Source organism: Artibeus jamaicensis, unplaced genomic scaffold (genome assembly GCF_021234435.1).
Source record: "Artibeus jamaicensis isolate MK-2021 breed Jamaican fruit bat unplaced genomic scaffold, CSHL_Jam_final scaffold_612, whole genome shotgun sequence".
Classification (NCBI taxonomy): Eukaryota; Metazoa; Chordata; class Mammalia; order Chiroptera; family Phyllostomidae; genus Artibeus; species Artibeus jamaicensis.
Genome location: NW_026522049.1, coordinates 11,902,803 through 11,928,633, shown reverse-complemented (window position 1 = coordinate 11,928,633; position 25,831 = coordinate 11,902,803). Strand labels below are relative to the sequence as shown.

The 25,831-nt window shown below is 61.2% G+C and overlaps 1 protein-coding gene across 1 annotated transcript in view; it reads left to right on the top strand.

Moving 5' to 3' along the window:
* Positions 1-2,442: 2,442 nt before the first annotated feature.
* Positions 2,443-25,831, top strand: part of KLF13 (KLF transcription factor 13) — a 43,065-nt gene continuing 19,676 nt past the window's right edge. Inside the window, exon 1 of the mRNA XM_037145887.2 lies at positions 2,443-3,508. Coding sequence (XP_037001782.1) covers positions 2,923-3,508 — 586 coding nt within the window. The 5' untranslated portion in view covers positions 2,443-2,922. The remainder of the gene's footprint in view (positions 3,509-25,831) is intronic.

Here is a 25,831-nt window from a genome sequence, read left to right as displayed (position 1 = left end):
TCTGATCTTGCCTGCCCTGCTTTTGTTTATTCTGTTCCTTCCCGCTGACACTGGATCCCCACCCACCCTCATACGCGCACAAGCCACCTCTCTTAAAATTCTCCCTAGCCAGGAAACCAGGGGCCCGAAGATCTCATGGGAGTTTCTCTGGGAAAGAGCACTGCCGCTGGCAGGCACTGCCACACGGGTTTGGGGTCAGGGCTGCCAGACCGGAGGACACGAGACCTGTAGGGACTCCATGGCAGTCATCGGATGCTTGAGAAACAAGCCGAGGGGCTGACTTTTGCACCCAGAATGTCACAGAGCACGGCAGTGGGGGTGGGCCGTGTGTGTGATGCGGTCCCACCCTTGACCCAGGCTGGCCTCCCCTCTTCGCCTGGGGCAGGTGTCCTGCCCATTGCTAAGAAAAGTGCACACTCATACAGAAGGCCACCGGTGTGTGTGATGGTGGGGCTGTCCCAGCAGGGTCAAGTCATGGAGAGATCTGAGAGATGTGGTACCTCGAAGACGGGGCGGAATCCTGCTGCTGGCTGGAGAGGGACCTGGAGGGGCTGGGTGGCCGGCAGGTAAGTCAGCGTAGGCCCAGCTCCATCCACAACCAAGTGACGGACCATGACACATGGTGGGACTGGAAGGACATTCTGAATCATTATTCGGTCAGAGCACAAATCTCTTAAATGTCACCGACACAGTCTGCCTGGGAGGAGAACCATGACATCCTGCCAAGAAAAGACCATCTCAGCAGGACTTGACCCAGCGGGCCACGGAGCCTTCGCAGAAGGCACCGGCTTGTTCTGTGAGAGGGGATTTTCACGTTTTATGCGCTCCAGTGTCCACGCCAGTTTACAGTCCACCATAACACACAACCCAGAATGCCCCTCACAGTTTCTCCTTGGTTACCTGGAAAACAAGTTTTTGAATTTTTGGTGGTTTTTTTTTCTGCCCAGCCCCCAAATGGAGAAATGCCTGATTCTAATTTTTGCACAGGATGACTTCCCCCATCTATCCTTCTTTGGTCCACAGGGGGCGAGTGCCAGGGCAGACCCCTCCAGGGCCCCTTGAGGGCGGCTACCCTTAAAGGCAAATAAATATTCCAGGGCTGCAGACCCCGGCCTCAGCTCCCTGGGTCTGGGGCTGCGGGCGAGGATCCTGAAAGGGGCTTGCCTCGCTCAAGTCCGAGGCAGAAGGAAGTTATGCACCGGCCACTCCGGTGATGGCACAGGCTCAGAGGAGAATGGCGAGGAAGGAGGGGGTGGGGGAGAGTGCGGGCGCCGCCGAGAGGCGAGGGCGAGCTGGCCGGGCCGGGTGGGAAGACGGGAGCTGGGCGCCGCCGAGCATTTGCTTCGCGAGGTTCAACCGTGGGCGGGTGGGGCGCGGTGGGCGGGGTCGTCGCAGCTGGCAGCGTTCGAAGCCGCCGCGACTGCGGTGGGAGAGGGGCAGCCTAGAGAAGTTGGCAGCAGGCCTGGGGCGGGGAGGGGGAGGAAGGGGCCCCGCGTTCCCTGAACAGCGCGCCGGCCGCCCAGCACGTAGTCCACTCCTGCGGGCACGGAGCGGCGGTGGGCGCTACACCCACGCTGCCCGGTTAACCGCCAGTCCGGGGCCAGTCTGCCTCTCCGGCTGACCCAGGCTCAAGGGCGGTGCGGCCCTCACCGAGTGCCCGGCCGCCTGGGGCTAGGCCGGGAAGCTCCCGGAGCCTCCCGCGGGAGCGGCCCCTCCCCAGCCGTGACCCAGCTGCGGGCCGGCCCGGGACGCGCCGAGGGTCCGGAGCTCAGCTAGGGAACGGCGTGGAGGGGGAAGGGGGACGAGTGGCCTAAGTCTCCGGGCGCGGCCATCCAGGAGCCCGGCAGCGGTGGGTGCGGCGGCAGTCGTTCCGCCCCCAGGCGCGGTCGACAGCCCGGCACCCAGCCGGAGCGGACACGCCTCCTCGCGGTGCAAACCGCGCTCTGGAAGGGAGAGAGAAGCGGAGGCGAGCCCTGGGGAGGTGCATCCACCCTTGGCGCCCCTCGCGGGAGGGGCTGGAAGGACAAAGGAGCGCCCTCCCCAGCGCTCGCCTCCACACCGAGGTTCCTGGCTGTCACAGTACAAAAGGTCTGGCAGGAAAATACCCCGCGGGGTCCCCGCGGCGGGGGAGGGCAGGCAGGGGCCCCGCCCCGACCCACCGCCTTCGGGCGACGTGCGTCAGCGTGCCCGACTCGCAGTTTTAATTTCCGCCCCTCCTCCAGCCGGGCAAGGGGGTACGCCCATTGTCGTGCGTAGGCCCCGAGGCGGAGAAGGCTCCTCCTGCGGTCAGGATTGGTCCGGCCGCGGACTCAGGGACCAATGGGGCCAGCGACTGACCTTGGTTACGCCCCCTCGCCAGGCGCGCGCGCGCGGCCGCTCTATGTTGCGGGTGCGCGCTCTAGGATCCCCGCCCCCTCCGCGCGCGCAGCTCCCCGCTGCTGCAGCCGCCTGTAACCTGCGCCTCCAGGATGTGGCTGGGGGCTGACGTCGGGTCCAGATGTGGCCCCGGCCCCGCCCACCCCCGGGGCCGGTCCGCCCACACCGAGCCGCGGCGCGCACGGCGACTGTCCCGCCTGCCACAATGCGCGGCGAGGTTGCGGCCGCGACTTGGCGCGGTCGTCCCTAACGTCGCCGCTCCGCATCCTTAGGACAGGCCACCCCTGACGCTGTACCGGGACCCCACTGGTTTGCGCCACCACCCCATGCGCTCACTCTTCAGTGCCCCGCCGGGCGGGAGCCTCGTGGACGCGGAGCCGCGCGGGTGACGGCAGAGGCGGCTGCGCGCCCAGCCCAGCCCGCGGAGAGGGCACGCCGCGCCCCCACCCCCCCCCGCCCGCTCTCCGGAGACTGTGGGTGCGGATGCACCGCTGACGACTCGCAGCGACTAGCAGTGCCGCCGGCACGCCGGCCGGAGCCCGCAGCATGGCAGCCGCCGCCTATGTGGACCACTTCGCCGCCGAGTGCCTCGTGTCCATGTCGAGCCGCGCCGTAGTGCACGGGCCGAGGGAGGGGCCGGAGCCCGGACCCGAGGGCGCGGCCGCCGCTGTCGCCGCCACGCTGCCCCACGTCGAGGAGCGCCGCGACGGCAAGGACAGCGCCTCGCTCTTCGTGGTGGCGCGGATCCTGGCGGACCTAAACCAGCAAGCACCGGCGCCCGCCCCGGCGGAGCGCAGAGAGGGCGCCGCGGCCCGGAAGGCGAGGACCCCCTGCCGTCTGCCGCCCGCGTCTCCCCCGGTCCCGGAGCCTGCCTCCCCTGGCGGCGAAGGCGCGGCGGCCGCGCCCCTCAGCCCGGCGTGGAGCGAACCCGAGCCCGAGGCAGTGTTGGAGGCAGACAGGGAGCCGGGGCCCGCGGGGAGCGGCGAGCCCGGCCTCAGACAAAGGGGTCGGCGGGGCCGAAGTCGCTCCGACCTCGAGTCCCCACAGAGGAAGCACAAGTGCCACTACGCGGGCTGCGAGAAAGTTTACGGGAAATCCTCACACCTCAAGGCGCACCTGAGAACTCACACAGGTCAGTGGGGCGGCCCGGGCACCCCGAGCGCGCGGACTGGGGCCAGTGCCAGCCCCCGGGCCGTGGGCTGGGCTCTGGGGCGGTCGGGCGGGGAACGGTCGGGGCCTCGCCCCTTCCCCCGTCACTCGGTCCTGCGGTCGGCCCCGCGCTCGGCCCCGCGCTCAGTGCGAGGCGGGTCCCTGCACTGGGAGCCGGCACCCGCCAAGCGACCGCGCCCCCGCCGGGCACGCCCCCTCCCGGGGCGCTCTCAGGCGGGGCCGCGGGGGCGGATGTCGTCATCTGGGTTGGGGGCGGGGACCCCGCCCAGACCCGGGGACGGCGCGGGCAGGTGCGGGCGAGCTTGGTGGGGGCCGCGGGGGCCGATCGGGGAGATGGGCGGCCCTGGCACCCGGGAGCGGCGAGGCAGGGGGTGCCCGCGCCGTGGTCCCTCCCTCGCCGCCCCCGCGCGCTCTCGGGAGGGGCGGGGCCCGCAGGGCTAGGCGCGCGGCGGGCGAAGTTCACGTGGGGACAGCGCTCCCTCTAGCCACTCGGCACATTCTTCGCTCTCCTCTTCCTGTAATTTTTACAGCGCTCTAAGGTTTAATTTGTCGAAACTAGAGCTTGCGGCGGCGGACGCGGGGGGCGGTCCTGGTTCCCAGTCCGCGGCTCTTTGTGGGAGCCTCGCCTATCCGGCCAGCGTGGGCACGCCCGACCCAAGGGGCTCCTTGGTGGGGCCGCGCTTTCTCTAGAAAGGAGTGCCCTGCCCACTGCCCTCCGTCTGCGCAGCCGGCTTCCCGGCCCTGCACGCACCTGCCCGGGTCGGATGCGGGCGCCCGGCACCTGCACGGGGGCGGGAGGCAGAAGCCCGCGGCCTGGAGGCCGTGGACCGCCGCACGCCCTGCGACCCAGGGGCGTCGCTTCCCATCCCGCGGGCCCTGGACCTGCTAGTTGATCCGTCTGTGGTTGGTTGTTTCTTAAACACAAAAGTGGGAGGGGAAAAGACATTTTAATAAATGGCAACCTTCTACCCCCATTTGGTTTAAGAATCGTGTGACTCCTCTGAACTCACGCGAGCCCTCCGATGTCGCTTAACTCTTCCATATTTGGGGCAAGTTCAAAAATCCCTATACTTGTGATGTTCCCTTGTTATCAAAGGTTTAGTCTTCTCATTTGTGAAATAGTTCCCAAGATGACTAAAGAACTGCTTTTTAAAAATTGCAGCCTTCTCTCGGTTAAATTGGTACTGAGTGCATTCGAGCTCTGCGAGCGTCCAGGACTGCGGATCTCGGAAGAGTCTTCCCCTCAGAGGGCTGCCCCCGCGTCTGTGGACCCGACACCCCAAAGCGTGTGGCAGGCGGTGCGGGCCAGGGCGAAGGAGGCCATTTCTAGGCATTCTGAGTCAGAAGTCAGGGTGTCCGGACCCAGGCGGGGGCCGGGGTTCGTGGAAGGGTGTTGGTTCAGTTTGGGGACATCTTTGCGATGGTGGGTGTGGCCGTGAGGGAGGGACCCCACTAGGTAACGCGGCCCGGGGACCCCGAGCCCGGGGTGCCGGGTGAGCGCTTGGGGCGTGGCTGGGGCTGAGGACCGCTTTGCGGGGAGAGGCCCCTGCTGGGCCAAGGACTCGATGATGAGGAAATCTTTTTGCGCACAGTTTCTCTGTAGCCTCCCACCGGGCAGCACCAGGTCACAGGGTTCGAGAATTAGGGAGGGCCTGAGGGGCGGGGCTCACCGCCGTGGGCGGGGCCGGCTTGGCTGGGTCCTCTGGCGGAGTATGGCTTCAGAGTTGGCTGCCCCCAGCCCCCGCCGGGGTCTAGGCTTTGTTTGCCTAGAGGATTGGAACAGGGCGGCAGGAACCCGCACCTCCCCAAGTGGGCTGGGCGTCAGACTCTAGTCAGTCAGTCTCTTGCGGGGTGCCTGTAAACCCAAGATGGGCGGGAGAGGTTGGAACGGGCGCTGCAGGGAGCCGGCCCCACCCTTCAGGTGTGCAGACACTCCAGACCCCACCCTCAGAGCAGCTGCGGACCTCCAAGGCAGGAGCGCCCGGGTTCCAGGGGGGACCCTTGGCAATGCACTTTCCCAGGTCCCGGAGGCCTACCTTCAGCAGAGCACTGCTGTTTGGTGCCTCAGGTGAAACAATCTGAACCAAGGGGCTGCCTCCAGCCCAGGGCACCTGCAGAAGTGGAAGCCCGTTTTCAGGCCGAGCTCCGGAGTGGGACGCACTCCTAACTGGGGTTCAGAGGAGGCAGAAGCCAGAGGACAGGCCGGCTGGCTGCAGGGGGTGGCCGAGAGTCCAAGCTACCCAGGGAAGATAGGAGTAGCGGACCGTGACCCTGAGGTGGCCGTGGTTTGGCTTGTGGGCTGCCTGTAGGGTCCTGGGGGAGGGGAGGTCTCTGTAGGCAGTGGTTTAGGTCATGCCAGGCCCTTCCACTCCACTAGGGACCCCCCAGCCCCACAGCAATCTTATGACAGGGGATGAATTGCAAAACCACTTTCGCTAAGATTCCTGATAAAACAAAAACACAAATCACAAATGTCTTTGGAACTCAAGCAACTTTTTGTGTGGGTGATGCCGATGTCCCAGCCCAGGCCTGGGAAGTTTGCTAAGACTGGCTGTGGGGAGTAGCAAGACCAGGAGCAGATCTGCTTGGAGGCCGGAGGGCTCTGATGTGAAAATTCAGAGACTTGGGGAGAGAGAAAGGCTGGGACCCTAGGAGGGCAGACCCGGCCCCTGAGCTCCTCGGGTCCTGTATCTGGAGACCCCTGCTTGTGGTCTGGAGTGGTGGACCCCCAGCTGAATGGCCACTGAGCCCTTCTTGGCGGAGATGGCCCCTCTACATTTCTCCCTGTCCCTCCCCTCAAAGAGTTGTTATCAGGATGCCGCTGCACCTGTTTCCCCTCTGTTGCCAGGGGACCAAAACATATGTCTCCTTGCACGCTGCCCACCTCAGCAGCTCTGGGGGTCTAGCCAGAAAGGTGGGCACAGTGCCATGCACGACTCCCCCCAACCCCGCCGGCAGACTCCCAGAGATGGTCTTGGTCACCTGCCCCGTTTGGGGTGGGGGTGGGAAGCAGAGTAAGGTTGCATTCTCTCAGCCATTTCCTGTTAGAGTTTGGGTGGAGTTCGTCTGAAACTCATCTTTACCCACTGAGTGAGGGGTTCCATCGTGACAGAGGTGGCCGGGGCAGGATATTTAGCCCCCCCACCCCACAACACAAACCCGCAGGACCCCTTGCAGATGCTCCTGGTGCAGCAGCCTTGGAAAGGCAGTCCGTCAGAGTGCAGGGTGAGGGTGGGAGCTGTCTCAGGGCAGAGCCGGGCTGGCCAGGGGCCAGCACTGTGTCTGGGGCACATCCAGGCCGCCGGCTCCCGTCGCTCTCCCACACGGTCCCAGGCTGCCAGTGGCCCCGTGGTGAAACTCTTCAAACAATGCAGAAGCGTGTGGACGAAATGTGCAAGTCTTCCCCTCCCCTGGCCGGCCACTTCACCCCTTGTCCGCCTGACTCTTTTCAGACCTCCTAATGGGTTTGCTTGCATGGGTTTGCCTCCACGCAGGCATTTACAAAACACTTGTAGAGGTGGCTCAGTGGGTTAAAGCGTCATCCCGTACACTGAAAGGTTGCAGGTTTGATCCCCAGTCCGGGTGTGTATGGGAGGCAACCAATCAATACTTCTCTCCTTTCCTTCCTCTCTCTCTAAAAAGCAATGAAAAAATGGCCTCTGGTGAGGATTGAACAAAACAAATAAAACACTTGTATAGGACCCTAGCAAACACATTTCTGTCCCAGCCTTCTGTTTTGTGCGTTTGCTTAAGGAGGCATTGGTCCCTCTTTTTCCTGGCTGTATAGTGTTCCAACAGGCAGCTAGGGGGTTCTGCTGTAACTACACAGCCTCTCTGCTGTTGAAAGTACGACCATATTGCCTTTCTCTGTAAGCCTGGGCACAGTGGGCCCTGGTGTACCTCCCGGGGCAGGGCAGCTGTCATTTCTGTAGGACGGAGACCTGGTGGTGTTGACAGTAGTGTAGACAGCATTTAAAAAGACACATGAGCCCTGGCTGGTGTGGCTCAGTGGATTGAGCACCAGCCTGCAAACCAAAGGGTCGCTGGTTTGATTCCTAGTCAGGGCACATGCCTGGATTGTGGGCCAGGTTGCCAGTTGGGGGCACGTGAGAGGCAACCACACATTGATGGTTCCCTCTTTTTCACACTCCCTTCCCCTCAAATAAATAAATAAAATCTTCTTTTTAAAAAAGACTCGTGGCTTTTTAAAAAAGGAAATAGATGTTCTTTGTCTCTCCACTGCTGAGGCTTCTGCAGTGTTGCTGCCTCTCCCACTTTTTAAACTTCTCCTGGTTCTCATTGTCCCGAGTGAGAGCATCAGACAGCACCAGCGAAATGGCTCTCCACCCATTCCTCTCTCAGGCCTCAGGACCTGCTTTCCCGCCGGCTTTTCTTGGCTTCCCCTGGGCCCAGCCTGGGGGAGGGCTCCGCCCCTGCAGCAGTGCCCCGTGGGCCCCCCCATCCCACCCCTGCGCAGCTGGCACAGGGCGGGGCCTGGTGAGCCGCTCTCTGCACCCCTCCCCCTCTCCCTTGGCTGAAAGGGGGCTGGCGTGCAGGTGAGCAGTTCACTTCTTAACAGCCTGCATCACATATCAGGGGACTGTTAAGGTGTGTCCCGTTTGTGCTTTAAGAAGGCCGTGAAAGATCGTTTTTTAAATAAAAATTGGTAGAACGATAAACTCAGCCCTCTCAGTGGGATCCCATACCTGCGTACCGCCTGCTAGGGACCAGGCTTTGTTCTCTGGGCATAGTTTATATTAAGCCCTTCAGTCTCGCCCCCAGGGCCCTATAAAATAGGCACCCTTCTTATTCCTAGTTTTCTGATAAGGATGCTGAGGAGTCTCAGGTGGGTTAAGAAATATGCCCAAGGCCACACAGCAGATGAAGCAGGAACCGGGATTTGTGCCTGGGCAAAGCCACACTTCTGGGCTTGGGTGCGTCCACTGTGCCTTCCTGCCACACCTGTCGAGACCTGTGTTCCAGGTGCGCAGGGCCCGCGTGTCCGGAGCCCTCTGCTTCCCCTGCAGGTTTCTGTTCCATCCGACTTGTCAGGGAGGGAATAATAGCACAGCGAACACTCGAAGGCTCTTCTCAATCCCTCAGTGAACGTCTGGTCACTCTTGCCCCGCCCTCTTTCTCCTTCTCTCTAAATTCTGTACTTTCTCCCTTCCCTGCCTCTCCTCTCTCTTTAAATATTACATATTTTCCAATCAACAGTCCACACTTCGTCTCCCTAACGACCCCCAAAGGAGCCATGTAGGATCCGGGACCCACTTCATCACACATTGCATTGGGTGTCCCTGTCTTTTATTCCATTTAATCCAGAATAGTCGGTCCTTCATCTTTTGTTGCATTGGCATTTTAGGGTTCCAGGACGGTTGTCTTGCAGAATGTCCCTGGATGAGTCTGATCGTTTTTTTTTTTACACGACTAGGTCTAGTTCAAACAGTTTGGGGTCAAAAACATCCCGGGTGAACTTGGACCCCTGCATGCCGGGGCAGCAGGGACGGGACCGTGGGGTCAGTCGGCCCGTTGCCGGATCATGTGGCGAAGGCTGCATCTGCCAGGTTTCTCCACTCTGAAGTCACATTCTCCTCTTGACAATTAATGAGTAACTTGTGGGGTAACACTCTGAGACACGATGGCTTTTGGAGGGCTGGGGGCTGTGTTCTCGGTAGGTGCTGTGTCTATTCTGTAGATACTCAGCTTCCGTCCAGCCCACCTTGAGATTTCCTCTTCCTCTTCCACCTGCACTTGTTGGACAAGGGGCGAGGTTTTCTGCATCCTGCTGGTGGAAATCTTTTTGAAGTCCAGGGCGAGTCTGAGGTGGCCCCTCCCCCAAGCCAACACAACACCTTCATTTCACTTTAAATGGAAATGTTTCCGGGTGGTGTTTATAGGCAGCCTAGAAGGCAGGTTGGGTGTCCGCCTGCTCAGCCCACCCAGGCGCTGGCGCTGTGGCCACAGGTGACCCGTCTCCCCGGCATGGGCGGGGCCCGCAGCCAGCGACACCATTAAGATCCTAGTGGGTCTTTTCACATTTTCCCAGAAAAAAACCCCCTTGGTCTAAACCCACACACCTGAGCCTGTTTTCCTTCCCCCCTGCAGCCCCAGATGGGATTATTTTCTTGAAACTTCAGCTTCCCGTCATGATGGTAATAAAATTCTGCATGTTCTCCTCAGCCTGGCAGTTGGGAGGCAGCCGCCATGCTGGGCCGGGGTGGGTGGGGGTGGGTGGGAGGGGCAGCCCTCCAGGTCACTGTACTAGAGGCTGGGATGCTAAGGTTTTACTCTTTTGGCAGTAATCTGACACTAGGCACTTCTCGTAAGACGGGAATCCTCACCCAACCCCAAGCTCCGCCGTCCGAGCACTCACGCCCACTCACACGTGTTGTCTCTTCGTTCACCCTTGTGGCTGAACGGAGCACCCACAGCTGGAATGTGTTTCTGGGGACTCTGTGACTTCCAGGTCGTTTGTTCTGCTTTAGATCTTAGGGTCCACCCTGGGCCCCCATCCCTGACCCCCAGCTCAGTGTGGTGCGTCTGCCACCTGCTCCCCAACTCCTCCTGAGCCCAGCCAGGGCACCCTCCTTGGGGCGTGGTCAGCATGGGGGGAGAGATGTGGCCTTGACATCATTGTGTACAAGTAGAACAGCTAACACACGGATTGGGGGGGCTTTCATTTGGGGGCATGTCTGTGTTGGGGGCCCTGTTTATCCTACTCCTTTTGAAGCTCACCCCACAGACACACTTGCTAACCAGGAACTTGGCCACACTCCGTGGCCGTTGGCCAGGCTGTCCCAAGGTGACCTGCTTGCAAAAGCGCTGAGGCCTGACACCTCAGATTAAATGTGCCCATGCCGCTGCCACCAGGGTGTGGCCTCCCTGCATGGGCAGGGGACCCGTAGCTCCCCAGTACAGGGCACAGGCCTGCCCCCTTGGAGCCCAGGGTGCATCGAGAAGAGCTTTGCAAGAAACAGGAGCCATGCCTGGGCTGGTCTCCCATCTCAGAAAGGAGCGGGGCCATGGAAGGAGGCAAGGTGGGCTCGCAGGAGCCCAGGGGGCTTCCTGCCTTCCAGCCAGGGCCTCCACGCAGACATGCAGGGGGTCAGCCGGCAAGGTGATGGCAGGGCAGCCTGGTGGGTGGTCCAGGGCCCAGGATGGGGCCTCCTCACTCACGTGGGTTAAACAGCCCTGAGGTCTTTCCCCTCTGTAGCTGCAGGACCTAATCCTGCAAATTCCTCCTCTGAGTCTTTTTCCACTTGTCTCCAACTCTTTCTTATTGCATACAGGCTCACTAAAAAAAAAAAAAAAAAGGATAAAGAACTGCGTTTAGGGCTAGAGATAGGAGCTAAAGTTAATGGCTGATCAAGAGTACAGGGTTTTGCAAGGAGGTCTTGGGAAAGAGAGGAAACAGAAGAGGCGCACTTGAACCTCGGCCCAGGGCCCCAGGCGTGTCCTTGGCACGGAGAGATGTTTTGCCTGGGCCGTTGGCGGGTGAGTGGCCCCAAAGCCACGTCCGGGAGCAAGGAGAGGAGGGTCTGGGAGCTGGGAGTTGGCACCGTGGGTGCCCCCCTGGTGTCCTAGCTATAACCGACCCCAACACGCTTTCACTGAAGGAGAGGATAACCGTGAACTAGTTACCCAGTTGCCGCTGATACTGATCTCCGCTGTGGGAGAATCGACAGGCAGTGTGGTCACTCAGCAGGCCCTAGTTTACACGCCCTGGCCGTCTGCTTCCCTGACTCACTGCCCAGTGTCCTCTTCCCACCCCAGTCCTCACCCGCCGGCAGGCTGGGTAGCCCATGGCCGGGCGGGTGGGGCCTCGGCCGTGTCTGCGCCTGTACAGGCCCAGCAGGCCCGCGTGCTCCTTGCAGGCCCGCCATCTGAGGTCTGCTTGCCTGGCAAATGCTGTTTCCTAAAATTACCTCTCCGCTCGGCCTCGGGCGCCAGAGGGGTTTCTGGGAAGGACGGATGGCCACCTTTCATCACGAGGAAACACAGTTTCGCCGTCTGTCCTAAGTGTGAGTGTGTGTGCACACGCACGTGGTCAGCCACCCGCCGGAGCTCAGGACGGTTGCTCCTTTTGGATGGCAGCCAGCCGCCAGCGTCTGGCCAGGTGGCACAGGGATGTCTTTTCTGTACCACCCCCCCCTCCCCTGTGAGGCCTGCGACCCGAGTGAGCACAAAGGGCCTGGGTGTGTCCAGCTGCGCCTGAGGGCTGCCCTTCAGGGTGGAGCAAAGGAGGGGCAGAGCTGGGGGCGCACATTCCCGATCCCCAGTGGCGCTGGGTCTCCTGCCCTGCCGGGTTGGGCAGTGTGGTGTGGGGTAGGGCCCGGCTGGGGAGAGACCAGGCTGGGCTTTTGTTTGCTCAGCTGAGGGTTCAGCTTGATGCACCCTCCCCCCTCCCCCTTCCGCCCTTTCTCCTCCCCCTCCCCCTCTTCCTCCTTCCTCCCCCTCTTCTTCCTCCTCCCTTCTCCCCCTCCCCCTCTCTTTCCTCCTCCTCCTCCCCTTCCTGGCACTCTGGGAGCTCAGCACATTTTTTTTTCAACCTGCCTTCAGGGGTGTTGAGCCCTCAGGACCAGCCCAGGGTGGGCCCTCTGGGAGCCGGTGACGACACCTCTCCTTTGTGCGCAGCCGGGGCTGAGCCCGGGAGACCCGGCGGGGGCGGGGCGGCTTCCTCCTCTGGGGACGCCCTGGCAGCCTGCCCGCGGGGTGCTGGATGGCGGAGGCTGCCGGGTGGCTGTTCCTGGTCAGCCAGCATCCTCCTCCCACAGAGCAGAAGGAGAGGTAAACATTGGATCACCTTGGCAACCGACAGAGCTGGGGCTGCAAGTGCTGGTGGCAAGCGAAGTTCTCATTGTCTCGAGTTTCTGGGATGGGGTTCTATTTTCATTTTTTTAAAAAATTAGCCGGAGCGACGGCGGTACCGAAATGCCTGACCCAGTTCCTGTAATTTCTTAATACACATTTATAGTCCCCGTAGGAGGAGTGTGTGTTCTCTTCCCATGATTCATTGACGTGTTCTCTGAAACTGTGGCCAGACCCTGGTGGGCAGGGCGGGCTGCACATAGGGTCCCCGAGCTGACAGCTGGCACCAGGCAGGCCCGTGGGCCCAGGCACCAGCATGAACACACCAGGCCAGAATCGGATTGGCTTTGAGGTTAAGTTCCGTGGAAAATTTGGGGGAGGTACCTCTCTGTGTTCAGGTCCCCATAACTGGAGCTCCAGAAGTCCCCTGGCCAGTGAGTCTTTCTGAGGCCAAAGGGCACTCTACCTGTGGCTCGTTCTCCTGGGCGGCCAAGGTGGCAACTCATTTTACACCTCAGTACAAGGTGACAGGTCGGTGTTAGCTGTCAAACAGAAAGAGCTTCAGGCAGCTCGGGTTGGCTGTGCCCTCAGCCTGCCACTGCCCTGGCAGCCGCCTGGGTGGGAGGGACCCTGACCTGAGAGGGGACCAGGCCAGGCAGGAAGGGTCAGCACCTGCCTGTGAGTGTCTGCCTGTTTAGCCTGCAGGTCCCCACTCAGTCCTTGCCCATCCCCTGGGGTGTCCCTGGGCTTCTCAGCTCTGCCCACCTATAAATTACCTGGTACAGAGCAACCTGTACCAGAAAGCTGACTTCACGCATTTTACCACCGGGAGAGCTGACCAGGCAGCCCTGGCGGGGGCGGGGTGGGAGGGTGGGGGAGTGCCCTTTAAGTGGCTCTGCAGAGCGACAGGCCTGTGTGAGGCTCCTGTCTTCCTCTTGGGTGTGCGGGGCCGCTTGGGTCCCTTCCTTCCCTACGCAGGGACTTGCGGCAGCAGCACGTGTTGGGGGCAGGGCTGCCTCGTGGGGCCCCCCCTCCCGGGCACCACCACGTGCTCCTGCGTGGCCAGCGCCTTCCTGCCGCAGCTCTGCCACTGCCACATGGCAGGGCCTGCCTCCCAGCGCTGAAGGGAGTGTCCGCACCTGTGGCCTTTATTTTGGGAGGAGTCCCTGGTGTCTCTTGTCCACGGGCCGGGCCTCCCAGCCTGCCCAGGTTTTCCCAGCAAGCACTGGGCAGCCTCCCTGTCCTCCGGCCTCCCTTCTGAAGGGACCCCTGTCAAGGACAGATGCAGAATTTGATTTTGTGTGTGTGCGCGTGACTTGACTTTTTTTGTTCTTCCTCCCTGGCACGGAGGGAGAACCCGGTGAGCCCGGCCCCTGGTTCTCATCTGCGACGCGGCTCCGAGCCTGCTGACCTCCAGAGAAGGAGCGTGCGCGTGCGCAGTGCGTGTGATGTGCCGTGCCCCTGTGGCGCTGCGTGTGTGTTGTATGTGGGGGCGATATATACATGTGATGTGTGTGTGCGCATGTGTGTGTGGGTGGCGCGTGTCTGCGAGTCTCACCTGCCGCGGCAGAACCCCACCCACGGAGGGATTGCTCAGGGGCTCCTGAATGAACAGACATTTTGGCTGCCTGCTCTTTGGAAAAGAAACAGGCAACTCACAGCTCCTTGTTTTTTTCTCCAATTATCAGAGCCAGTTCCTTTAGCAAGTCACAGAGGTAGTAGAAGCTAGCCAGCCGACTGGGCTGCGTGGGCTCAGGAAACAAGTTAACAGAAGCAGAACAAGGGCCCCTGGAGCTCGGGAGAGGGAAGAGCCCAGGTGACGCACCTGGGGTGGGAGGCGAGAAGGCGTGGGCGTGCAGCCGGCCAAGAACTGCTTTTCTGAGGCAGGTGCTGGCTCAGGCCTAGGGGCCTTCCCAGAGCCGCCCTGCAGCTTGGCGGGCACTTGGGGGGTGACTTCACAGGCAGCGTGGCCCCAGCAGCGGCCCTGCCTCTGCTCCCCGAGTCAGGTCTGCAGAGAGGCCGATCTAGGGAGGTACAAGGATGAGAGCATGAAGCTGGAGTTCGAGCAGCCCTCTGTGCAGCCGCTGCGAGGTGCCAGAGCGTCTGGTTGCTATGGAGACCCTCCGCCTACCGCTGAGCTCAGATAGTGTGGAGGTGGGCTAGTCCCAGGTGAGCCTCGTTTGTTACCAGGTACCTCAGCCTCCTAGGGACCAGCCAGTTCTACCTGACCAGACTCTAAAGAGCAGAAGCTGCTGAAATGGAACCTTGAGATGAAAGACCACAGGGGACTGGTCCCCAGGTCAAGCCACCTTACTGAGGTGACCAGGGTAACTCTTCCTCCTCCTCCCCTCTGGTTCTCAGGTGGCTGGCTGTGCCAGTCCTGCCTGGTGACTCGTTCAAAATGGAAGGACTTTCGTTTTTCTAAAGATTTTCTTTGGGAGGGAAGGGAGGGAGAAAAACATCAATACGTGGTTGTCTCTCCCACACCCCCTACTGGGGACCTGGCCCACAGTCCAGGCATGTGCCCTGACTGGGAATGGAGTCTGCGACCCTTTGGTTCACATCTTGCACCACCCGGGGCTGGAAGGACTTTCTGAATCCAGGTGTGGGTCGAATCAGAAGCCTGCAGTCTTCTGGGGAGGGTTCCATTCCCCACGCCCCCACTCCCAGCACCCCCGCAGGGAGGCCCAGGTGCCATGGTGGTTCAGTAACCAGGGCCCTCTTCCGCTGAAACCCGAGGGGATCCTGTCTGTAGGAAACTGGCTTGGGCCGCCCCCTCATGCCACTATCGGAGCGCGTGAGCAGCCCGGTACCCCCCCTCGCCCCCACTCCCCCCACCCCCACTGCTCAGGACTCCATTTGCATTTTATAACTTCCTGGGGCTTCCCTGGCGTCTGCAGGAGTTCTGCGTCTAGTTTGCAGGACTCACTGCTTTCCTGAGCATTGGGCCACGTGTGGATTCTCCCCACCCCTGTTTTTTCTTTCTTTTGGGGGGTGTTCTGTTTGCCCAGCAATGTTCGCCCCAGGGAAGCAGGACAGCATCCCCACCTCACGGCTGGCTTGTCACCTGCCAGGCACTCTGTACCCCTCTCTGCTTGCTCTGCATCTCCCTCTTAAAGTGCTTGGCATCGGGGCGCGGGTTTTGAACGAAGGACAGAGCTGTGGGCATCTGTTCTGAGACACCCCCCCCAACACACACAGCTCTGTGTTCAGGCACCAGCTGGCCAGTCTCCCCTGGGACCGGTTGTCCAGAGGACAATGCTGAACTTCCAGGCCCGCACGTCTTCCTGGGGTCTGGCCCCTTTGCTGGGACCGAGGAGGACACCGAGGCCTTGGTTGCTCTGGGCTCTGTCCCTGTCGCCTTGTGGGTTTTCCTTCTTTTCTGCTCCAAGGGCCTAGGGCATGAGAGACTTCTGGCCGGGCAGCCACGGTGGACGCCCTTCAGACACCCCCAGCCCTTCCCACGAGCCCCGGGGAGCCTGCCTTCAGGGAGCTCACCTGTGTGGAGAAGGCGAGGAGGCACGAGAGGTGTCCACCTTCAGGGCCCCCCCCCCCAGCAGGAAGGTGCTTCAGCCAGCAGAGGACCCCGGTGCTGTGGACCCTGGCAGAGCCATGTGCCTGCCCATCGGTGCCAGCAGCGCCCTGGGCCACAAGAACGCAGGTTGGGTTTCAGATGTTAGGGACAATTCCAACCACAGACAATGAATCAGGGACATTTTCTGCTTCACTGGCCCACCCTAGGCCCTGGGCGTGCACCCTGGGATTTGGGGGATTCCCACTGGGGACGATGGAACCTGGCAAAGGCCAGGCTGGCCCAGGGATGCCACCGTAGACTCCTAGGCACAGCATTAGCATCCTTGGGTCCGGGTTCCTGCACTGCACCTGCCTTCGGTCTTCCTGGAGGGCCCTCCCCCGTCTAGGGCCCCCGCCGAGCTCTGGAGTCCGCGCGTGGTTGGCTGGCCTTAATGGCTCTTCCTTGGGAAATACCCAGCCACCGTCCGCTCCACCTGCACTTTTCCTGTGGGCCCGTTCTCCTGTCTCAGCGTGGTTGGTGTCTCCCCGCCAGGGGGACAGAGCCACCCACGCCTGCTTGATAAATACTTGTTTCTGCACCAAGGGCTGGCTCCCAGGGATGACTGTGGCCTTGGGGGAAGCTCCCGAGTCTCGTCTGAGTGTTCACGTCTCCCCACGTTCATGGGCTGGGACCTGAACGCCTGGTGTGATGTGCTGGGAGGCGGGGCCTTTGGGAGGCAACTAGGTGACAAGGTCTGCTGATGGGATTAGTGCCCTTGTAAAAGGTCCCAGAGAGTCCCCTCCCCCTGTCCTCCAAGTGGAGGACGTGGAGATAGGGCTCCAGCTGTGAGCCAGGAAGAGGGCCGACCACCCTGGTGCCTTAATCTTGGCCTTTCCATCCTGCAGAGCTGGGCGGAAGAAATGCCTGCTGTGCGTCAGATACGCTGTCGGTGGGATTTGGGGACAGGCTGAGCAGACTAAGACAGTTCCCCACCACTCTGGGCAAATAGCCCCCATCACTTCCCAATGTCCGCATGTTGGCCTCTGGCGCCTTTGTCGTCAGGGGTCTGTCGCTCCCTCCACTCTGAGTCAGAACTGCCTCCCCCACCCTGCCTGGGCAGACAAGGCCGCCCCAGGCCTGCCCCTGCACTGCGGCAGGGCTGGGGGCTGTCAGCAGAGGGGGTCCTGGGGGTCCTCATTTCTGCCGTCACCGGCACTCTCGGGCCAGGGCTGTGGCTCAGACCTGTGCGTGCGCCCAGCTGGCAGGCGTTCTGGGGAGAGAACAGGGAGGCTGGAGAGGGGGCTGGAAGTAGCAGCAGCTTGGACACTTGCTAGACGGGGCCACTCAGTGCCCCGGCTAATGGTCTTTGCCTTTTTCGATGGCCTGCTTTTTGCCCTAGTGACCTGAGGCTGTCCCACAGCCCGGGGGGTGTCACCCCCTTGTCTGCCAGTCTGTACCCCTCCCAGGGCTGGGCCCGGAGGTCTCACTGAGAATGTGGAGTGTGAGCCCTGGCAGGGAGAGAAGAGGCAGCCCGGGGTCAAGGTGATGGGGATGGTGGGCTTGCCAGGGGCACAGTGTGAACTTCTGTTGGTTGGGTATCCGTGGACAGTGCCAAGGTGTGACGATTCAGGTTTCTTCCCGCACACCCAGAGTGCCTCAGAGGCCCTGGCTCTGGCTGGCCATTTTGTCACTCTGGGATCTGGTGTCTTAGAACAGCATGTGTGGCCTTGTCCCTGTGTGGGGTGAGGAGCCTGGGAGGCCTGTGCCCCTCACCCCACCTTCACACACTTCCAGACCTGGGCCCGAGTGCCCACTGTGTGCCCGGCAGCTCTGACCCAGCCCCACCGCCCACCCAGCACTGCAGCTCCCCCACCTCTCCCTACTCCTCACTTCCCACCTGGACCCCTGGTGTCCCTGAGCCTTGGGACGTGCCTGGCCGGGGCCCCCAGCACCTCAGCCTCCCCAGGAGGCGGTCACACATTGTCCTGGGGGTTCACTTCCGTGCCTTCTTTTCTCCTTCAGAGGCACAGGCTTCAGCTGGAAGAAGAAATGAAAACACCACCTGCACCTCAGACACTTTCAGTTTTAGACCCGGAGGCGCTGGGCCCAGACCTGCCCCTCACCCACCGCACTGCATCCTCACAGCCTGCGGTGGGCCCTGTAGGTGGGAGTGATTGAGGGCCGCACAGGCCAGGTTAACTGGGCAAGGGGTTGGGGTTCAGGCAACTTCCAGCATTGGCAGGCGACCCCGCAGGCTTCTGAGGAAAAAGCTTCTGTGGCCAAGTCCAGGGGCCACCTGGGAGGCCAGGGTCACCAGGGTGACCAGCTTCTATGTGGGGACTGCGCGGTACTGCCTGGTGGTTGGGAAGTGCCACTCCTGGCGCTTGTGGGTGGGCAGCAGAGGGGAAGGGGGTCTTAGCAAAGCCATGAGCCAGACTCAGGTAGGGGGCGTGGGAGCAGAGGGGGCCAGTCTGGGAAAGGGAGGAGTGAGCCATAGAAGCAAGCAGGCACTGCCCCACCCACCCTCCGTACCTTGGTTCTGCAGGGAAGTAACAGGGGACCCGAGGCTCTGGCTGTGTCAGCCCAGCCGTGGTGCACACTGGGAGGAAAAGCGCCTTGCACAGCACACACTTGCACATTAACTGCAAACCGTCTGGGAAAGATGCAAAAGCTCGAAGAAGAGATGGAGCAGCGCCCGCGTCCCTGAGAGCACTAATGCCTGGTTCTGTTCCCGCCACCCCGTGGAGTGGGAAGCCCTCCTGGCACCCACGCACCGTGACCAGCCGGGCCTGCGGCCCCACATGGACCAGGGCCACTGCTGGTGTTGCATTTAGCATCATTCGGGGCTTGGCGTCCTCTTCGAACTGCAGGGCGTGGATGTGGGGTGCAGTGGGGTGCTGTGTCCTCCTCAGCAGGCGACACCCCACTCACAGGTGCCCTTTGTTCCCTGTGTCAGGAGGGTCACGTCTGGGGGAGTCCTGGACACTGTGGAAATGCCGCCCAGTGCTTCCCAGTGAGTGACCTGCCCGTCCGGCTCCCGACTGGGGCGCCATTTCCCCAGAGCCGGGATGGACGGACAGCAGCCATCCTGCCCAGCGGCCCAACCCCTGTGGGAAGCATGGGCCCGATCGGGTCACAGTGGCAGCAGCAGGCTCTTGTGGAGTGGACGTGGCCAGCCAGGGGGCCAGGGATGCAGAGCCTGCTCGCCCCATGCCTGACCCCGTGCCCAAGTCCGGGCTCTGACCAGGTGTGGGCACAGTCCCCGTCCGCTCAGCCGCCTCACGGTGCCATGTGAGCATGCTCAGAAATGGGTGCCCGCCAGGCCTGTGCTGCTGTCTCTGCCACCTCTGCCCGTCGGGAAGACAAGAGTCAGGTGCGAGGGGGCTTCAGGTCCCCGAGGTGGCTCTGGGCCTGGAGGCTGCCCAGGGCTCATAGCTTCCAGCGTGCCTGTTGCCAGTGCAAAGCTGGGCGTGCGTTCACAAAAAGCAGGTGATGTCAGACATCCCTGGCACACCACGTAGAGCCAGACTGCAGAACAAGTGACCGGTCACACACCCGTGGCACACACCCGTGGCCAAGCCAGAAGCTCTCAGAGGGGCCCTTGCAGAAATGGTGAACGTGATTTTGGGTGCAGTGGCACTTCCCCACCAGGTAAAGCCCTGTGGAGAACTCCCCGCCCTACCAGACCTGGGAGTGCAGTCCAGCACACAGTCTGGGGACAAATAAGCCTGGTGCGGGAATTACAGGCTGGGAAGGGGAGGGTCTCCCCGGTCACTGTGGCCCCCCACCCCTCCCCCACGGGTCCCACGTGATCTGCTGTCCTCTGAGGGGCAGGTCTGTGCCTCTCAGGCCAGACGTCAGGGGAAGCAGGCAAAGTTCCAGGTGAGGACACTCCCCTTAGCTTGTGCCTTCAGGGAACCGTGTCTCCCGGGGTGTGGGGCAGAAGAAACGCGACCCAGGGCCTGGTGCTGTGCACCTGTTGCAGGCATGTGTCATGAGAGGACGTGGTTTGGTGTGTCAGGTGGCTCGGGTCTGCGTACAGAGCTGGGGCCCAGAACCGCACTGCCTGGCTGCTTCTGGGCTGCAGCCGTTGTGAATAGGTGAGAGGCCTAACTCACAGTGACCTTTTGGAAGAATGTGGTGGTCACCATGGATAACGTTTCTGCTTGTGTGTCTGTATATTTTTTCTTTTTTTAAACATTGATTCCAGAGAGAAGGGGAGGGAGGGAGAAAGAGACGGAGAGAAACATCCATTGATCGCCTCGTTTGCACGCACCCCGTTTGGGGGCCGAACCCACAACCCAGGCATGTGCCCTGCCCGGGAATCGAATCTGTGATCTTTTGGTGTGCGGAACGATGCCCAACCCACTGAGCCACGCCAGCCAGGGCTCAGCCTGTTTTAAACATGTTGGTGTTTTTAGCAGCTAATTTTCTTTCCTGATTTCATATCTGCTGTATGCACAAGAATATCCATAATGGCTGCCTGGGTGCGTCTTAATGCAGAACTCGGGGCCGTCCCACACAAGTCGGTTTGCACTCCCATGTTTCCCGACCGGAACACTCCAGTGGGGTCACAGGTGACCAGCTGCCTGACCTGGCTCGTCCTGTCTCTGGCCTCCCGCTGTGAGGCGGCAGTGGCACCTGCAGGGACGGCTCTTCTGGAGCAGCCTGTGGCCAGCGGCAGTGGGCTGTCACAAGACAAGCCGTCCCTGTGAGGTTCACAGGGCCAGTGCCTGGGAGCAGCCAGAGAAGGCACACTTCAGGGCACAGGGCCTTCTAGAAAAGGGGGAAGGAGCGTGGCACCCTGCAGCTGTGCGGGAGAGCCCCCGGCCTGGCATTCTGCAGTGGGGCGGGCGTTAGAGGTCCCAGGGACTTGCAGTGAACCCAGGTCGCTGACCAAGTAAAGTTTACATACCCAAGGCCCCAGACCGGCTCTCAGCCCAGGACCCTCAGACTCCCCTCTTGGACCCTCACATCGGGACCCTCAGGGCTCAACCTCAGACGAACCTCAGACGCCTAGGGGTCCCCTAGTCTGGAGGACAGTGAGGTTTTATCGCAGCAGTGCCCAGCCCAGGAACTCGGGGTGGCCGTGGGAGCTTTCCTTATCTTCGGGACTGGGGTCCTGCCCAGAGGTTCCCACCCTTCCTCTCAGCTCTGATCTCCTCAGGGGACCTTCGGCACCCCCTGAAGGACGAGGACAGTTAAGGGCAGCCCCGGACTCCCGTACTGCATCCGTCCATCTCCTTGGTTCCCAGCGTCCTCAGCCTTGCTCGGAATGCACAGAACTGGGGGCTGGTGGCCGGTGGGGCCCTGGTCAGGGCTTCCTGGAGATGTCCCTAGGGCTGATACGACCGCCAGTAGGACAGTGTCCTGAGCCCGCCAGCAGGAAGCCGGTCACACCCCAGCTGCTGCAGCCCTGCCTGGCCCGGTGGGGCATTAAGGCTCAGGTGCGAGGGTGTCTAGTGGTGGGGCTCCAGCTCCTGCCCTGGGCTGGAAGGGCCTCTGGGCACCCGCTCTGTCCCGGGGACAGGAGCCCCATCCTCAGGGCTGGGGCCTCCGCCCTTCTAGGCCCTCGTGAGCTTTAGTCGAAGGCTGCATTAAGCCCTGTACATCCCAAAGCCAAGCTGGTGGTAGGCAGAGGACCCAGGCCCCAGGCTGTGGCATCAAGATAGGATCCCAAGAGCCCTGGGTGGCTGCCTGGAGGCCTTCGGGGAGGGCAGCCCACCCGACCATGGGGCGGTGAGGAGGCCCTGGGCCACCTTTCCCTTATCTGTCTGCAGCCAGCAGGAGACTGGCCCGCCCTGCCTCCCTGGGCCCTCGCCTCCCAGCCCCGCCTCAACGCTGTGGTCAAGGCTCTGAGCCTGCGGGAGGGCTTCCTGAGGAGGAGGCGAGGCTGCAGAGGGTGGCAGTGGGGAGCAGGCTCAGGGTGTCTCCTCGGGTGCTGGCTGTGTGACCCTGTCAGTGTCACCAGCCCTCGCTGGGGCGATTTCCCAATGTTACTTAAGGCAGTTTCCCTGGGTCACGATAATAGGCAAGTGCTGGTGGCACCAGAGCAGGGACCTGCAGCCCGGGGCACATGATCCCAGGGTGCAGTGACAGGGGCTTTGCAGCCCCCGATGCAGCCCCCGGCCCAGGAAAGGGTGTCGGTGCCAGCCTAGGGCCTGGGGAACCCTCCGTACCCTGACCTGTCGGAGCCCTTCCCCGCTTCAGAGGGAAACGGCAGGGAGTCCCCCAAGGAGGGTCCTGGGCTGGCAAAGCCCCTGCCGTCTGGCCCGGCCCAGGGTCTGGCCTGGTCCTGGCAGGGCTTGGGCTGCTTCCAGATTTGTTTTCATTTTCAATTCCCTTTATTGCTCAAACCACCTCAGGGCGGGAGAAAACAAACCGTTATCCTCAGCTGACCTCCGATTCCTGGCCTCAATTGTTTGCCTTTGGCTAATTTTAGCCCCGATCATTTCCACCCTTACCCCCCCCCCCAAAGGGAGGCACAGACCCAGAATAGCTGCCAGGAAGGGGCCAGAGTTCCCACAGTGATCTGGGGCGGGGGTGGGCCTGGCGGGGACCCCCAGCCCCTCTCTCCCTGAGGACGCTGTGCAGGGAGGGTGCTCACGTGCGGATGGAAACAGGGACTTCTGAGTGTCTGTCTCTCCTTTTAAACAGGAACCAGGCTGCTTCTGGGAAAAAAACACCCCCTCAGCCCTGCCTGGCTCACTCACCCCTGGGAAATGGGAACTCCCAGAGCTCCCAGCCTCCAGGAGCAAGTGGACATGCGTAGTCGGGGGGTCAGACGTGGCGCTCGGCCGCAGGGAGGCCCAGGAGGCAGCGCCAGGCAGGAAGGCCTCGGCCAGGCCTGCCCGCAGCCCGGCGCGTTCTGCTCTCCCAGGGCCCACGCAGGGCCCGCGTGGACGCACTGGGGGGTGGACGCCCAGGGAGTGGGCCTGCGGACAGGGGAACCGGCAGGGACCCAGAACCGGGGGGCGGTGATCGGGAGGTAATCCCAGCACTGTATCATTTTATCCATTAATATTTCAGTTCCCCACATTAAAAAAAAAAGATTTTATTTCTATTTTTAGAGAGAGGGGAAGGGAGGCAGAGAGGGAGGAAAATACTGATGTTGAGCAAGAAACATGGATTGGTTGCCTCTTACACACCCCCAAGAGGGGACTGGGCCTGCAACCCAGGCCTGTGCCCTGACCAGGAATTGAACCCACAACCTTTTGCTGTACCAAATGATGCCCTACCCACTGAGCTACACCAGTCAGGGCTGCACCCCGCATTTTTAAATCGAAGCCTGATGCGTCCAATGCCAGAACGGCACCGATTAATCACGGACTCAAGAAAAGCACGAGCCTGACGTCGCCCTGTGCGCCACATGCTTAGAGTTGAGAAGCGGTCCCCCCTCCCTGTCCCGGAACCTCAGGCCGCCAGTCTGTGGCAGGCAGAGGGCACCCAGGAAGCAACCGTCTGTCCGTGCTGAGTGTTCCGGACACAGACATTCACGAAACCAAATGCCATGCCAACAAAAGCAAAAGTGCTACGGTCCCTTGGCACTGGGGACATGGGGGGAGGGGCGTGGGGGCTGGTGCAGAGAGAGAAGACAGCTGGTTCTCCCACACACCTGCAAGGGCAGCTTCCGAACGGGGCGACGTGGGAGCCACGTGGTTCTCTGAGCAGAGGCCGGGCTGCCGAGAAAGTGGCACCTGTCTCATTCTGTGGATCATTTAAAAATCATGTCAGTCGCCCGAGGAGGCCAAGGCCCGAGTCGTCCGCACACTTTGTTAGGACGAGCAGGTGCCGGGCGGGGCCCCTTCCTGCTCTCAGTCCCCTCTTTTGGGGGTTACTGTCCGCGTTTCCGCTGCAGGACTAGCTCTTGGCTTCCCACGGTGGCAGGTGGGAAGCGGGCCCCCTGTCACCTGCTCCCCAGTGGCAAGAGTGGGAGGTTTGGAAGTCGGTCAGCACCCCGTTTTGAGAGCTGAGCAGGCTACGTCAATGCTGCTTGTGGGTGACCTGGGTGTCACGCAGGTCTTGGCCTTAGTGGCCATTTTTGCTTGGTGACCTCGGTGCTCGTGTTCCTGACTTGTCCCCATGCCCCACAACCATGTGGCTTTCTGCACGGAGTGGCCTGTACAATGTCGTCTGGGGGTGGGTGTCCTCTCTCCCTCTCATGGGGCCCCCAGACTGGTTGTCACTGCTGCCCTCCTGCCGTTGGGGTCCCCTTTCCTGGGACCTGCACCTGTGCTGCTTGATGGAGCCCAGGAACGGCCGGGGGTGGGGCAGGAGGCATTTCCGTGAGACCTGTGTGTCAGGAAGTGCCATGCTCTGGTCTGACACTTACTTTGTGCTGCGTGGGTGTCAAGTCACAGGTCTCGGGGTCTGGACGTTTGACGCTGCTGCCCAGGAGGTGACGCTGTTCTGACTCCTGAGGGTTGCTGCCCTCTCTTCTCTGGAACTCTGGGGCTGCGGGCTCTCTCCACAGCTTTGGGGGCCCGGCTTGTGCACCTGGCTCTTGGGCGTGGCCGCAAGTGCCCTGGGCTCCATGTGCTCTTGTGGGCATGTGTTCTTGCATGTGCTGCTGCCTTCTGGGTCCTCAGGGCTGCCCGAGTCCCTTTAATTTGGAGGTGGAGCTACTGGCCCGATTCTCCTCCTCTCCTGCCGCTTCCCTCCCAGCACTCATTTGTCCGTCTTCTTGCTCCGTGTTCCGTGAGACTTTCTCGAGGCCCCCGTCCAACCCAGAAATGGAGGGTTCGACCTCTGCCACGTCCACCGCCAGCTGTGTCCTCAACGTTGAGGATGAGTGACAGCTTCTCCCACGTCGCAGTCTTGGTGTCCTTGGGGATGCCATGCAGAGGCCAGGAGCTGGGTAGGGCCCCCAGCCCTCCGCCCCTGCCTGGGGGTGCGGTCCTGGCGGCAGCACCCACAGAGCAGGGTGGGACATGGCTTCGGCAGCACAGAGTGGGTGAGCCCTCCGTTCTGCCCCCATCTGGGTTCTCCTGTCGAGAGCCTGCAGCACATTAGGCTGCTCCAACCGGAAACGGGTCCTGAAAGGCAGGCTGCTGTCAGTGAGGCAGGGAGTGGCCGGCGTGGCTGCCGCTTCTGTAACTGCCATTCAGGTGCCCCCGACCCCGCCCCACGGCTCCTGTGCCACCGGGGTCACGCAGTGCCAGGTAACGTGGCTGGTTTCTCTACTTCCTCTGCCACCATTCTAAGTTCCAGCTTCCAAATTACTATCCTCAACTCCTTTTTCTTTCCCTTTTAAGATGTTGGAAATTCCATTTATTTTATTATTGTTATTATTATTGTTATTGTTTAACTTATTGGAGTGACATTGGTTAATAAAATTGTATAGGTTTCAGGTGTATAATTTTATAAGCCATCCTCTATATATTGTATTGTTCATCCCCCAAAGTCAAGTCTCCTTGGAGCTGTATTCTTTTTAAATTAAAAAAAAAATTATTATTAGAGAGAGAGGGGGAGGGAGGGAGAAAGAAAGGAAGAAAAACATCAGTGCGCTAGAGAAACATCTGTCGGCTTCTCCCTGCACTTCCCCAGCCAGAGACCTGGCCTGCAACCCACGCATGTGTCCCTACCTGCAACTGAACCAGTGACCTTTTGGTTTGCAGGACAGTGCCCAGCCCCCTGTATTCTTGAAGTAACTGAAGGCAGCTCTCAAGAAGGAGAAAGAAGAGGGTCTAAATCCTCTTCTATTCCTCCATTTAGGCGTAGGTCCTATTCCTCCATTTATAGGTCCTGACATGGATAGTCCAGGGCTGGTGTGACGCCACCAGAGACCAGGGCATATTTTCTCTTCCTGCTCGGTCACTGTTGGAGTGTGGATTCAGCCACACTTTCCACCCTGTGATTGGGTGACGACCGCTGCTCCTGCAATACTGGGACACAACTCCAGGCAGGAGGAGGATGGGGTAAAGGGCAGAGGGAACCTGGCCCACTTTATTGTGAAAACGC